Genomic DNA, 15,000 nt, shown 5'->3' with positions numbered 1-15,000 from the left:
CACAGGCCTGTTGGAAGCGTGCTTGAGTTTCAACAAAATGAGGCCCAAAATCAGTGAAAACTTGTGACGCAGATGAATAATAAAGTAGCTGCTATTTCCAAAATGATGGAATTACCTGGTGATAAATAACGTCGTACGCGTCTTGGAGAGTAAATTTTGACTTTGCATAAACAAGAGTTGGGCGATTGTGATCTTTGTTTTGACTTCGCTCATTTCATTGTCAAACTTTATAACACTTGACAGAAAAAGATACTTACAAAAGCCCGGTATCTTGCCATCATTTGACAAAGATGCTTCACTGTTTGGCGAGTAAACATGCCGCGGTAACTTAATCACGGCGCCCGCTGAATTCCGGCCATGTCACTTTCGATTTTGCAATTTACTTGAACGTAGCAAAAATCTCCCAAAATGTTTGTCGCTGATCGTAACTTTTTATATTCTATATTCAAGGTTCAAAATTAATGTTGTTTTCATGTCGTAAATATTTTATTCTCGATCGACCGTCCGGGAAACTTCCTTCTGCTCTTTCTGAAAACAGTGTATCAATATTTATTTGCTTTTTCATCAATATTTGTTTTGCATAAAGCAAGCTAACAGAATCTGTACCTTGCTGAGTTCGCATTTGTTAGCGTTAATAGTATTTTCGGTCAGATGTTTCTGTTTTTTAAGAGATGTTTATTGTTTTGGTCTCCCATCCCAACACTAACCCCGCGAAACAGGGCTTGACTTCAGTGAAGTTTAGTATTACTAAGTTTTCGGATGCTCATAGGGCACACTTGTGGTGAAAAGAAGTTGTGAGGGAACTTGAAAATTATCAACATGTCAGCCCAGAAGCCAATGTTTCTCGCTTCTCTTTTATTTGTTATTCTTCAGAGACTGGAATGCTGTATTTCAATACCACACAATTCAGTGCCTTCTGATTTTCTGTAGGCAAACCAGTGTATGCTTCACAGAAGCATCTAGTTGCAATATCACTTATAGCCGAGGTGAAATCTCCGAGGAATCTCCGATGACGTAATGCTCTTAATTAATCTGGAACTGTCATCAGGATATCTATGGGTATGAACGATACGATAATAACACTTTTAACAACTTACAGCTTCCTTTCCTAAAAGTCGCGATTAAATTTAATTGGTTTTTTACACGAGTAAAGGCCTAGAAAAGTAGTCACACGCGTCACTTAATTTAAGAATTACGTTATCCACGGCTATGTTTAGTACGGTGGTTATTTCCCTACCAATGAAAGTTGAAACGTCGACACATTCCATGGATGACATAATGACCTTTTATGTATGCATACGCGTACGGGCACGATCCGACCTGGGGGGGCGGTGTCCTTTTTTCCCGAAAAAAATTACACAGTGCCCGAATGCTTGATTTTTGAAATCCGTTTTTTACTCCCTCAAAATGTACGAAAGAAACATTCATTTACAATCCTTAAAAGTCATAAAACTGTACGTATTCGAAACAGAGTTTTTTTTTAACCTCGCATAATCTATGTAGGTCTACTCGATCTAGTAAGTAATAAAAACTTAGAACCTCACATACGTCAACGTTAAATCGTGAGCCCCAAAATTGAACTTTGCACCTTTTCTACACAGGATTTACGTTATATCCTACGCGTAATTTTTGTGGGTCAGTTTTGCTTTTCACACCCTTGCCGGAACGTGTTTTTGTACTATAACTTCATGTATAAAAGTAGTTCCATTTAGACATCTTGTTAGAATCCCTGATGAAGTCTGTTTGATCAGACGAAACCCGTCGGATAAAAAACAAAGTTAACAAGATCAGTTAAGGTGTGCGTCTCACTAGTTTCCACTTAAAAAATTAAAAAAATATATATATTTTTTAATTCCATCTTTTATCGTTTCTTTATTGCCCGAATTTTGAACGTTTTGCCCGAAAATTTCCGAGACTGGGACGGCTGCCGCTCCCCCCCCCCCCCCCCCCCGGCTCGTACGCCTATGTATGTATGCAATACTCGCTTCGAATCGACACAAAAAGGCAATATATTTTGCAGTAAATAAAGAGTGGAATATTCATAAAATTTCAAGTACATTAACGTTTTAACAGCTTTTGGCGAATACCGGTAAACATCATAAGTTGCGTGATTCAAAGTGCCACTGACTATATGACCGAATAGAAATTTGGGTCAGCTCACCAACAAAACTAAATTTTATCTGTTTTCTTACCACTATAGTCGCAACGTAGTACACATTTCAAAGCAGTCCTTGTTGATTCACTGATGACTATAAAATCAAAATCACTTGATCAATCTGTAGCACAACAAACTGACAACAACGGCTGCACACAAAGTTATTGCACCATTACTTAAAGCCGTTGTCAAATCTCCGATTGCACCATCAGTCGTAGCTGTTGTGACATCTCCGATGACGTAATAGTCTTAGCTTTCTTTCTTAAGAGTCACGATTACATGTTTCAATAAGACACAAAAAAATATATATTTTGTTGTAAATAAAGAGCGGACTATATTCATAAAATTTTAAGGACATTAACGTTTTAACAGCTTTTTGGCGAATAAACATCCTAGGTTGCGTGACTGGAATCCCACTGACTATAAGGCCGAGTGGAAGTCTGGTTCAACTCTCCGGCAAATCGAAATAAAATAAAAATAAATAAACCGATTGCAGAGCAAGAACCGCGCTCGGCCCATGGCCGCGCGGTTAAAAATTTAAACTGGTTTGAAAAAGAAATAAACCGGTTAAAAAAAAATTCAAACCAAAAACAAAATTAAACCACAACAAATAAATGTAGTGAAGATTACTGCGTGTGGTTAATCCGTTTCATTAATCGGGATATTAGTTAAATATGAAGGTATCCTTCACTATACATTATTCATAAGTGGCTTTTATATTCGTGCGTAAGCAGATTTCGCGCAAGCATATCGATGAGAAGACAGTCGGTTTCCCGGCGCTCTTGAGTATTGCTATCTCGGGCATGATAAACCCCTCTTTTTTATGGCGAAATTGTGATTCCTGCAAGCAATGGCAATACTGTGTTTTGGTAACAGACTTCCACATTTTACTATTTCATTTCTTTTTATTCAAGGTTTTACGAAACATCGTGCAGAGATGTCTCCAGAAAGGCGAAGAACTAAGAATGAACTCCATAGCTTTTCCTGTTATAGGCACTTGGAAGTTAAACTTTCCACGCAATGAAGCCTCGAGAATAATGTTGGAAGAGATTTTCAGCTTTTGCCAGACAAATGCTTCGTCCACCTTGAAAGATATTCGATTTGTGGTGTACCAACAAGATCAGGCCCTGATCACTGCTTTCAAACAAGAGATGGCCAACTTGCAATCTAAGCATAACTTACGCCAAGTATACACGACTAGCGGTTTTTTCGGGAAACGTCTATCCAAATTTGGAATCAGAGAAGCAGCAAGTTCACCAGGCTTGTCATCTGAAAATGGTTTGGTCGGACCAAGTAACAGCAAGAACACAGGCCCGAGTATTGAAGTCATAAATGCTGATTTGACTCAGGAAAAAACTGATGCAATTTTAAACATTATCAGCACCGATATGAACATGAACAATGCCGGTGAATTGAGCAAAGCCATTTTGAAACAAGGCGGGTCACAGATCCAACAAGAGTGCAGCCAACTGGGCAATCAAGTTGCGGGCTCAGCTGTGATGACAAACGGAGGCAATTTAGCAGCGCCTAAAGTTATTCACATTATTCCAGGTTTGGTTTTATTTTTTGTATATTCCAAGTAATGTTAGATAGGTATTAGCTTTTAAAGTGTCCTAAGATTGAACCTAAATTAAAGCGTGTTGACTCTTTAACAGTTTATGCTTTGTTTTTTCGAGTATCTCGCAAACCGTCCTACCCCATTTACAAAAGACCTGATTGAGTTGCATCTTTTTTTAATTCTTTACTGTGGCTACTACCTCGTAACGGCGAAACCATTTTGTTCTCGTGTAAAGTTGTGAGAGAGAGTAAGGTTTACATTTTTGTCATTATAAAGAGACTTGGACTGCTGAATTCAGCAATGTTATGATTTTTAGATATTTGCATTTATAAACGTTACTTACTTGTGCAGTTACTTAAGCAGCAACGAAAGGAAAGCATGAAAGTTAAGCCTGAACTCAACCCTGGTGATATCCACACCCCATACGGGTTTATAAAGACTGTCACAAAGTGAACAGCTAACAGTTGGCTTGATTCCTCACTGCGCAGAAGTCATGGATATGTCGAAGGAATAAATATTAACCTTTTCCTCTCCGAGGGGTGCCCCATCGACAACTAAAATCGTCTGGCCTTGGGCTAGGCTCGATTTCCGCCGCTCCCACGAGTTCGGGTATCCTCCCCGAGAAGAGACGGCTGGACGCGTGAACGATAGATTGTGTCTGTGACGTAAATTCAAAATATAATTTATGCGAAGTTAATAGTTGCGGGGAAATAGCATTAGACATCCCAAAAACACTGATTTTAAGAAAACAGAAATTAAATAACAATGCTTAAAACGTCTGTGCGAAGTTTCCAGATGATACGAGCTTGAGTTTGTGGTTAAATGATCGATGTGAGTTTGAATTCAACCGGCGAATCATCAACGAAATCTTCGGCTGCTTTAGCTCTCAGTCGACCTCATCGGCCCCCTCGTTTTGCCAGCAATAAACTCAGCAGTACTTTCAATGGATCTTGAGGAATTTTACTTGCTCTTACATTAGCGAAGTATGAGGAAAAAATTGCAATAGCAATGGATTTGAAAGCCGTATTTTGACCTTGACGCCATCTGGAAAATAAGTGAGGTTTGCGAACTCAGGCGGTAGAAAACGACACAATTCCCATTCTCCAGCTTCTCGAACACTTTTCGTTGTCGCAATCTTGGATGTTTCCTACCTTAAAGCACTGTAAACCTCGAACAGGCCGGGTCAAAGAATACCTTTGCAGCCAAAACATATAATTTATGCCAGACGGATTTGTGCAGGCGAGTTTCTGATTGGCGGAGATTAACAATGGCTCACCTCACGAGTCCAGCCGAGATTTCGGGAGTGAGCGCTGGCTCATTTCCCGAAACAGCGGCTGGTAATCGAGCCTAGCCTTGGGCAGGAAAGGGTTAAGGAAGGACTCGTGTTCAAAGGTGGGTGTTCTGGGCCCAATACGATCTGGAGGTCGTGGATTCAAGTCCCCCACGCGAACCATTCAATATGACCTTTTTTTCGTATCTTCTCTCTGTTTTTTCTTTTGTTTAGAATTTTTTTGTTTTCGCTTGACAATAAGACATAGTTAGATGCTTCGCTGGTTTGAAGAAATTTGAATGTAGCTTCAAACGTTCCGACACTCTTGTCTAGTGTCTTCCGTCTGGGGTGATCAAAAGTGATCTAAAGAGTCCATTTATATGGTGCCAATTTACTGAAAAAGAAAAAAAGCGCTCATTAATGTAACTGGCGACCTTGCTTTTAACCGTCGCTGCCGCCAATCGGCGGTACTAGCAACGCCGTTGTTTGGAATCTTGGCACGCTTTGCACACGAATGCCGCCCACGCTCCTTTGAACAGTGATGGTGCTGGCCTTTTACCTGAATTCCTTTGCATCTAAACTAAAAGAGAAGGACGCTAATTACTATAAATGGGAGCACCCTTTTCTTTCCTAACGAATTGGTAGCATATAAATGGATCTTGCGAAAACGTCGTATCACCCCTGATGAAGGCACTTACGTTATGCTTTAATTCCTTGGGCACGCCGAATGACCTTGACTTTGAGTCACGTGAAAGCTGTGTGTGTAATTTCACTTCGCTTCGCACATAGCCACCAATATATCAAAATAGGTACGCAATGCGTACATGTGTGGGCTTTGCTGCTAACCAAAAGACTTGCATGGCATCCCCTCAGCCTTTCCCTGATACTCCTCCCCTACCTTGTACATTGTCCCCTTCCGTCGCCGAAGGTTGTGGAGCCAGACGCTGTCTCCGACTCAGAACGGTTTACTGGACGCCCCTTTGTTATAATTTCGATTCTGACAATCACACAGTTTGTATGGACCCCCTGTTGTTTAATTTGACCTGTTTTCTCTACACCAAAGCGTAGGCAAACAAAAGCTGCAGTCGCTCCACAGTTATTGAATACTGCATTCCAATTCAGTCAGCCCATTCAACCGTTTTCTGCTGTCGCCACGAAGACCCGCGTTTAGAAACATTGCCTTTTCCTCTTCATTACAGCTATTAACGATCGCAACGCTCAAAATGTATCAAATATTCTTTAAGTGGTCGTTCAGCTGCCGTTGACGCCTGAGATGACATTGGTATAAACTTGAAGAACCATCATCGCTACGAAACGGATTTGAAGATGGTACAAGTGATCCGATGGTTCCATATTCTCGATTATAAGTACCAGTCAATAAGATTTAATAAAAAATCCAAGGTTGAGGGGTTGTTTTCTTTCCTTTTTTCTTCAATCGAACATCGATCAACATCACAACTTCTACGCGTAGAACTGGTAATGGCTTTACAAAGTTTCTTCAAAATTCATACTGCGGAGCGATATGGTTACCCCTTACATCTTCTGAGAATAAGCTTGCTGTTCCCTTGCCACGTGCTAACTATTATAAAAACAGCTTTAGTTACGGTGGAGCAGTCCTTTGGAATAGTCTGTCCTCAGGTGTTAGACAAGCAACATCTCAGACTGCAATCATACCCTGGACAAAATCGCTGGGAGGGTTAGCACTTTTGACGTCTGCGTTGCTTCTCTCCCCCTGATTAAATGTTGTGCAAAACTGAACAGTTTTAGTGGGAAATTGTTGTGTTACCTTCCAACATTTAATGAGGGGGGGGGGGGGGGGGGGTATATAAGAGAAGAAGAAACTATTTATTTTGCGCTTTAACAGAAGTGGGTTGAAATACAGACTGTACAGTGACATTTCTGGTTCTGCTAGATTAGGTAGAAAGGCTCGTTGCACGTGGATTTTCAAACACTTACAGCACTTACTATTTCTCAATTATTCTTCCCTCTATTCTTCATCCACTATAAAAAAAATTCACCCATGCGATTATTGATTGGCTTCACCCAATTGGTTAAGCCTGATCTTGGTCATACAGCAAGCATGACTGATCTCAACATTTTCTTGGAGACCCAGATTTTAGAGTTCGAACCGACTACCAGATGGCAAGGCCGGTTACTCATTTTTACTCGTGGATATAATCCACGAGAATATCCACGAGTTTTGGGGAGAATCTGTATGCAGATTATCACTCACTCGTAACCCGAAGTTTGATCTAATTAGCCAATCTTCAAGACTTCCTGTTTGCCAGGGTTTGCGCCACCATTGGTGTTTGTGGATTTTGCACTAAGTGTTTGAGCACTTTCCGCGGCATTTAGAAGCAAGAGACTGAGGACGTGAGGAAACGGCGTTCTTCGAAGGTTTAGCAAAAGATTCTGAACAAGTAAACATTGGTGCAATTAATTGTGCACCCCCTTTCACTCACTAACGCGTAGACTTAAATGTCGAAATCGCATCGACCGACACATGGTGAGAAGACAGTCTCTGTTGATCCCCTAAGCTCACGGGGGATTTATAAATTCCATTTGGAAGGTGACTTCCATTTGGAGAGTACCGAGCTCATCGGAGTTGAGAAAGTGTTTATCTCTTGCTCGTCCTTGCTTTTCAAGACTTGTCAATACTATTGTGGTCATTGTGTATTCCAGATCAATCTGTTACTAAGGGTTCAACAAAATTGAACCAACAAAATAAGAGATATTGTGCATCAAGAGAAAAGCATTTGATATCAGGAGACATTGAATCGAACCCAGGCTCTGTGGCTCATGGAACAAGTACATATACAGTACTGAGAAATCCATCTATGGCACTGTTGCAGGCTCGATTAGCTCAGCAAGGATTGAAGGCACTAGAACGTACCTCAGATGGTTCATGCTTCGTTTCTTCTGTTGCCCACCAGTTATATAATGATCCTGATGAAACAGAGCAATTGTGGGTGTGTTGTCACAGCAGCATACACGGTGTGATGCACTTATTGCCCAAGCAGTTTCAGATGCATTAAATGTTACAGTACGTATAACTGAACCATTGAGGGGTGGGCAACAGTAACTGTTATCAGTCCTATAAGCGGACAACAAGGAACTACTGCTATTAACATTGGACATCTACATGAGGATGAGAGACACAATGCCTCAGCAGTTCTGTTAGATTGTTATAATGACAGAATTTAAAGTTATGAAATCAGCAATGTTGCCAATGTCAACGAATATGAAAAGCAAACATTTCATAAGGGTAAAGCTTCCAATCCAGATCATGTCAGAGAACTAAACAGAAAAGCCCAGACCAATTTAAGGACTGAAGCTATGCAGAGCTCAAACCTAAACCACACTGAAAATCCTCAAGGTCAAGACTGTATTAGACATTCCATGTCAAAAATGATTCAGTCTTTTCATGATAAGATAACACATGGCCCTGAATATCTGTGATCAGTTATAGTACAGATAATCTGTCTCTAAGTGTAACAGTAGCAAATATAGTAGTAAATGCTCGCAGAGTTCGTCGGAGGAATGTATAACTGGCTCAAAAAGTGTTGATAATACTGAATGGATCTGCTCTGCTTGCCATTCTAACCTAACTGAAGGAAAGGTACCAGCCTGTTTTAAAGCAAATAAGATGCATTTTCGTAAAAAAACTCTTTTGGAAGAACCCTTAATTTCTCACCGCATTTCATTTATGCAAATACGTGAACTTCCTAGGGTTCGTCAATTATCTATCCATGGTAACGTTGTTAATGTGCCAGCTGATGTGAGTTCAACAGTAATTACTTCACCAAGGCCCATTAATGAATCACAAACCACACCATTTAAACTGAAACGATGCTTAAGTTACAAGCATCATTATAAGTATGAAAAGTCTGACCAGCCAAAGTGTTAGAAGGAACAAAGTACCTTGTGTAGACTAGTGAATTGTTCCAAAACGAACATATACAAGTACAGGAAAATTGGCAAGAAAATGTGGTCACTGCTCTTTCAGATCCAACTGCTGTAGGCATAAGTAACATTAATGAATGGGAAGAATTCCTAAATGTTCCTACCACAAGTAGCAGCGTTCCTGATTTACACTCAAACGTTTGCTGAAAACATTCAAAATGCACAAGTATCTGTCGATATACATATTGATGAGATTGCAACAAGCTCTAATGACAGTAATAACACAGACAACAGTGATGATGAGTGGTGCAAAGTAGAAGAACGACCGTCTGGTGTCACAGATAATTTAATGCAACAACCAGATATCACTGAAATCTAGAGCTAAAGAGGGTATTTAGCTTTGCACCAGGAGAGGGTAATAGACGATTAGGTATAATTATGGACAACGACTGAATTGTTGGCATTCCCAACAATTTTCTGTGTTAAAACCAGACCTGATAACAAGGATAGAAAAATACGAGTTCGTTACAGCACAGTGTGTAAGTAGGAATTAAGAAATCAAGACAGGAGAGTTGCACAATCAGTACCAAAGATCTATTCAAAATAGCGCATCTTTGTCTCTTCGAAAATGTAAATCCAAAGGAAAGAAATACACTTCAGGTGACCTAAAATCAGATATTTGTGTAAATAAATTAATACATCTTGATCAAGGGTTTAGAGTATTGAGAAACTTGAGAGGATCACCACCATATTTTGAAAAATGCAAAAAGGACTTGTTTCCTATTATTCACCAGTTAGGTAATCCCACATGGTTCTGTTCATTTTCTGCAGCAGAAACAAGGTGTTCACATCTTTGAAAATCCTTGGTAGACTTGAAGAGAAAAAAGATCTCAGTGACTGATGATAAGATTAACAATATGACCTGGCAACAAAAATTGCACCTGTGCCAGGAACTTTGTACACATGGTACAGCTCTTTATAAAGGATGTGTTAAAGAATAATGTTATGCCTATTGGAGAAATAGTAGACTTCTTTTACAGGGTTGAATTCCAGCAAAGGGGATCACCTCATATACATGCATTATTTTGGGTATCTAGCCGCATGTGAGAGCCCCCTCTGCTGATACACCATTATCTAGCCTGCGAGCAGGCTCTTTTGTAGCCGCGAGAGGACTGGGGCTACAAAAGAGCCTGCTCTTAGGCTAACCATTATCTAGCTGTTATATCACACTGACTAGTGCAGAAAGGAAACTTCAGCCTACCAATTTCAAACAATCGCGGTAACTTTCATATCCACGAGTAACGACAGTGGCACTTTGATTTATCTATTTTGTGGGAAATGTTGGCTGCTTGGCTCCTTTAGCCATATTATGGTTGTTCTTGGCGACGCGTACTGAATTATTAAATAAATTTTATCTCAAGCTGTCATTCTTATCAATGCAAATAATGGTTATTGCTGTGGTTTATCGTGTTATGTATGTCATAATTATAGGTTCGTCAGATAAACAACATCTTCAGACATGTTTAGAGGATGGTCTGCGCTTGGCGGATAAACACAAACTTCGCTCTCTTTCACTTCCTTGTGTTGGCACTGGTGCTTATGGTCTGGCTGCGGCGGACTCGGCCCAAGTCACCTTTCAGGCTCTGAACAACTTCAGTCTGAGTTGTCAAAACGTCAGAAAAGTGCGCATTGTCGTATTTCAAGCTTCAATGATGCAGGAATTTTTGCAGGCTCAACAGAGGCATGCAGCCGGGATAGCTGATCATAGACTGGAAAGTAATTTCTCCTCAGAGCATACAAGGCAACCCAGAGAATATGATAGAACGTTGAGTGTGACAAACGACCCATCTTTAAGAATCTGCGTTGTAGGCAAGGACGCGACAAGCGTGCAAAAAGCGATAGATTCTTTGAAGAGTGGTTTCTCTGAAGCTTGCACGACTCAGAAAGTCGAGAATGAGGCTGTTAACCAACTTTCCCGCAAGCAGGTTGACTCCTTGAGAAAGAAAGCCAATGACTGTGAAGTAAGTCTTGACATCGAGGCTGAAATTGACCGCATCGTGGTCCGTGGTGAACCAACTGAAGTGACAGGTATGGTTGGGGAGATCTGGCACGAAATTAACGAAAGAAATAAGGAAATCAAGGAAGAGCAACAAGCGCTACTGGTTTCAAAGAACATTGAATGGAGTTATGAAATACAAGGGGCCAAAATGGTGTTTGATTTGAAAACCAACGCGAAGTTAGAGATGGCACACGTCAAAAGCGAAGCGTTTGTTAGGGTACCTTTGAGAGCAGATGAGTTTGACATCAATTTGAAAGCAAAAACTGGTCAAGGACGGCAAAACGGGGAGACGATAACAATTCACAGAAAGGTAAAAGGAGCTGACGAAGGTTAGTGAAAAAATAAGTGTGATAACTCAGCGTTAACATTGTGTTAATAAGAGAAAATGTTCATGATAAGTTAGAAAGGTGTAATGCGTCCGTGAACAAGTTACTTGGCAACGGGCGAAAGGACAACTGAACTGATATCGGGATCCTAGACAGGAATCGAACGTACAACCGCCGTAACACCGGTCGTATAAACTGAGGCGCATGACTTAGTAGAGCTTCTCAGAACAGTGGGACACGTTGTCCATTCAGGACCCAGATAAACGGCCTAACTTTGCAGTGAGTTCTTGTAGCTCAGTGGGAAGAGCATCTGATCGGTGTTACGGAGGTCGCAGGTTCGAATCCTTCACAGGATTCTGATTTTTCAGTTGTCCTTTTGGGGAGAAGACAAGTTTGACAGCAATTTAAAGGCAGAAACTGGTCAAGGATGGCGCAAGAGAGATAATATAACAATTTACAGAAAGGTGAAAGGATCAGACCAAGGTTAAGTGAGCAAATAATGCAGATAGCTCGGTGTTTGCAAGAATAAGATAAAGATATAAATGGATTTTTTTTTTCTTGTATCATCTTTGCTTCGAAACGTTGGGTCTTAGTGTGATTTTGCCAGTTAAATTCTTTTTTCTTCAAACCAGATAAAATAATTTTTCTTCAATGTTAGTTTAAACGTTTTTTTTCCATTATAAAGTTAATTTTCTTAAAGCATATCCAATTAATGTTCGTGATTCGTTTTGCTGCGAACGTTTTTCCTTGAAAGTTAGTACTTAATATGAAACGAAACAGTTTTACAATACAGTGGGATCATTTCCATGTAATTTGGCAGGGATGTATTGTTGGTTTTCACTCACGTGATCAACAGCCATGTTTTTCAACGAAAACAAAAGAAAACGTTTGCATAATAATAGAGTTCAATTCCCAGAGGATTGGGTCGGGACACAAATATGGCCGCCTTTTCTTTGTTTAGGGGCACAAACATGTAACTGTAAACGTTTTTGCTCTGTGTTTTAGGGATTCCGCTTCCAGAGCATTGGGATCCAATGCCTTATCCTGATATGACTGTACACTTAGTACCATTACTCCCAAGCTCCTCTGAGTATCAAAGTGTGGTTTCTCTAACCAATGTACAAGTTAATATCCAGAAAATCGAGCGAATTCAAAACCCGCATCTCTATCAGTCTTACGTGGTGAGAAAACAAAAAATTGATCAAAACAATGGTGGAAATAATGAACGACAGCTGTTCCATGGTACCAAGGGTGAAAATGTTAAAGCTATAAACACACAAGGTTTCAACAGAAGGTTTTGTGGACAAAATGGTAGGTTCCATTGACAACATCATGGGCATGTATGTCAGGTTGAATTGAAACCTTTGATACACTACGCAATCTTTTCGTGTACCTTACCTCGCAATTTCTTTGTGTAGGATAACGTAGTAAATGGGTTTGCATGATACCAGTGTCCGCAAAGGTGCAACGAATTTAAACGTTGGGCATTGCTAACATCTCCCCTTCAATTTGTGTCGCAATCTATTGCGTCACCATCCTAGGGTAAATGCTCATTTAACCTCATGCCATGATCATCGTGATTAGATCGAGATGTTGCTAAAAAAAAGTTGCCCGGTGTGAAATATGTCGAGCAGCTTGACTCACAAGGTGAGAACGGTTGTCGCAAAAAAAAAACCAAATCTTTTTCGTTTCAGGAGTTAAATTTGGACAAGGAGTGTACTTTTCCAGAGATGCCTCTTACTCTGTTCACTATACAATGGGTGGAGCTGGGTCTCACTACATGTACCTCGCCCGGGTCCTGGTGGGGAAGTATTGTGTAGGCGACTCCGCCATGAAAAATCCTCCTCCAAAAGATACCAAAAGGCCAGAGATTCTGTATGATTCAGTTGTCAACGATACAAGCAACCCCTCCATCTTTGTTGTATTTCATGACACCCAGTATTATCCTGAGTACCTTATTACCTTTAGCAGATAGTTTGCTTTAATATTTGGCTGATTTTGCATGAAATAGATTAGTTCTAACGGGTTTATTATTGGTTTTTGGATTGTATCACAAGTAGACCTAGTTTGATAACATTTGCCAACAAATACTTCTGTTATTAAAATTAATCGAATTTTCCAATTAATCGACCCAATTTTCTATATCAGTGTACGTTAAAACGTTTGTGTTTCACAGTGGCCTCAAGAACAGACGACTTTGATAGCACAGTATAATTTCTTTTTAAATTTGTTTTTCCAGATATTCATCTGTAAAACGATGCCGTACTCTGCCATATTTAATTTTGTGTATATGCTTGTCTCCAGCTCATCCGCACTATACGGCGTAAATTATACCAAAAACATCGCAATATGTATAACCTTGCTTAGTCAAAGAATTGCATATTGCGAATGATTATGTGAGAGGTGGGGGTACGCTTGCGGCTGACGGCATGAAGCTCTATTCTGTACAGTTTAGGGTATGAGAGGTGACGTTAATTGGACAATCACATGATGCCTTTTGGAGGGCATATAATTTATTTGCGGCCCGAAGAGTGTCATTTGCGCCCCAGCGGAGAGAGGGTGCAAATGATGCTCAGAGGGACACAAATAAACTATATGCCCGACAAAAGTGGTTATCATTATTATCAATACACAAGGCCAAATCGTACAAATTCATTTCATAAGAAAAAAATGTTTAACAGATGTGTAACATGAAACTGTGATATGGAACGTTGTTACCTTAATACGATCAGCTAAACAAGAGCAAAATTTGAGAAAAAAGTCATCCACGAAAAGTCGCGCCAACTCTGGCGCTGAAATGGTATCCTCAGGATCTCATTGGCCGAATGGAATTGTTTGACATCTCGTAAGCCAATCAGTCTCAGGGAGGAAAATGCCTACCTCAAAAACATAACAATGGCTGAATTTTCGACAGTTAGCCCTTCGTCAGAGGGAATTGAGGAATTGTGCGTTGCATGTGTAAGGTTTATATAGGAAGGTGGGGAGCTATGCCATTAGTGGAGACATAAAGGAAAAGCGTTGAGAGTTAAGAGATGCAACTCAATGCGTCTTTCCATGTTTCCTTGGTATAGGGTGATTCTAAGAATTGAAATGGCACGTAATGGGTTTTGATAAAATTTCGTTTTTTCAACATCACGGAGGTGTGCGCGGAAGATCTTTCTTCATATTGAGTCGAATCTTCCGATTACTCGTCGGAGCTAAGTCATTAAACTAGGTTCATATGACGCTTTACTGCCAGCACTGAAATTGTCGAAACGGTGCATTCCAATCTCGTCCCCAGAATCCAGGCGTCTTTTGGTCAGCGCCAAGACACGGAGCTCTGGAATAATCAATATCCGGAACTCCAACATTTTAGGAGTTCCGATTTCACCGAAAAGTGAAATGGGGCGATCACTAGAACTCAAGGGTTTGTAACAGCAGCGACAAATCTTCGTGTTTACAAGTTGAGTTGGAAATTTTTGCACCATATTCGTAAATTACAAGTTATTTTACACTCGGTAGTTTACGAATTAGCAGTTTGATAAATAAGTTAGCCAATCAACGCAGTTCTGAAAATTGATTATTCCAGAGCTCCGTGTCTTGGCGCTGACCTAAAGATACGTGGGGTCTGGGAAGGGGATTGGTGCATTCTCGCTGTATTGTTATGAAGCACGCGCAGATGACAAATATGCTGAACTTCGGTTTTAACAACTCGTTTGTCAAAAACCAAATTTTAGGGACGGAAATAGA

General features: G+C 40.3%; 1 protein-coding gene across 4 annotated transcripts in view; it reads left to right on the top strand.

The window, feature by feature from the left end:
- The window catches only part of LOC138004518 (uncharacterized), a 71,437-nt gene that overhangs the window by 55,984 nt on the left and 453 nt on the right, over positions 1-15,000 (top strand). For 3 of the 4 annotated variants that reach the window (XM_068851052.1, XM_068851051.1, XM_068851050.1), the window contains exons 11-14: positions 3,070-3,706; positions 10,378-11,274; positions 12,277-12,582; positions 12,966-15,000. The exon at positions 12,966-15,000 is cut by the window's right edge and continues 453 nt beyond it. In XM_068851052.1, coding sequence (XP_068707153.1) covers positions 3,070-3,706; positions 10,378-11,274; positions 12,277-12,582; positions 12,966-13,246 — 2,121 coding nt within the window. In that variant the 3' untranslated portion in view covers positions 13,247-15,000. The remainder of the gene's footprint in view (positions 1-3,069; positions 3,707-10,377; positions 11,275-12,276; positions 12,583-12,965) is intronic. The other variant, XM_068851053.1, reaches the window with a different exon arrangement.

The sequence above is a fragment of the Montipora foliosa genome, chromosome 5, assembly GCF_036669935.1.
Source record: "Montipora foliosa isolate CH-2021 chromosome 5, ASM3666993v2, whole genome shotgun sequence".
Classification (NCBI taxonomy): domain Eukaryota; kingdom Metazoa; phylum Cnidaria; class Anthozoa; order Scleractinia; family Acroporidae; genus Montipora; species Montipora foliosa.
Note: the sequence above shows the minus strand (reverse complement) of the source record. Positions and strands in the feature narration are given on the sequence as shown.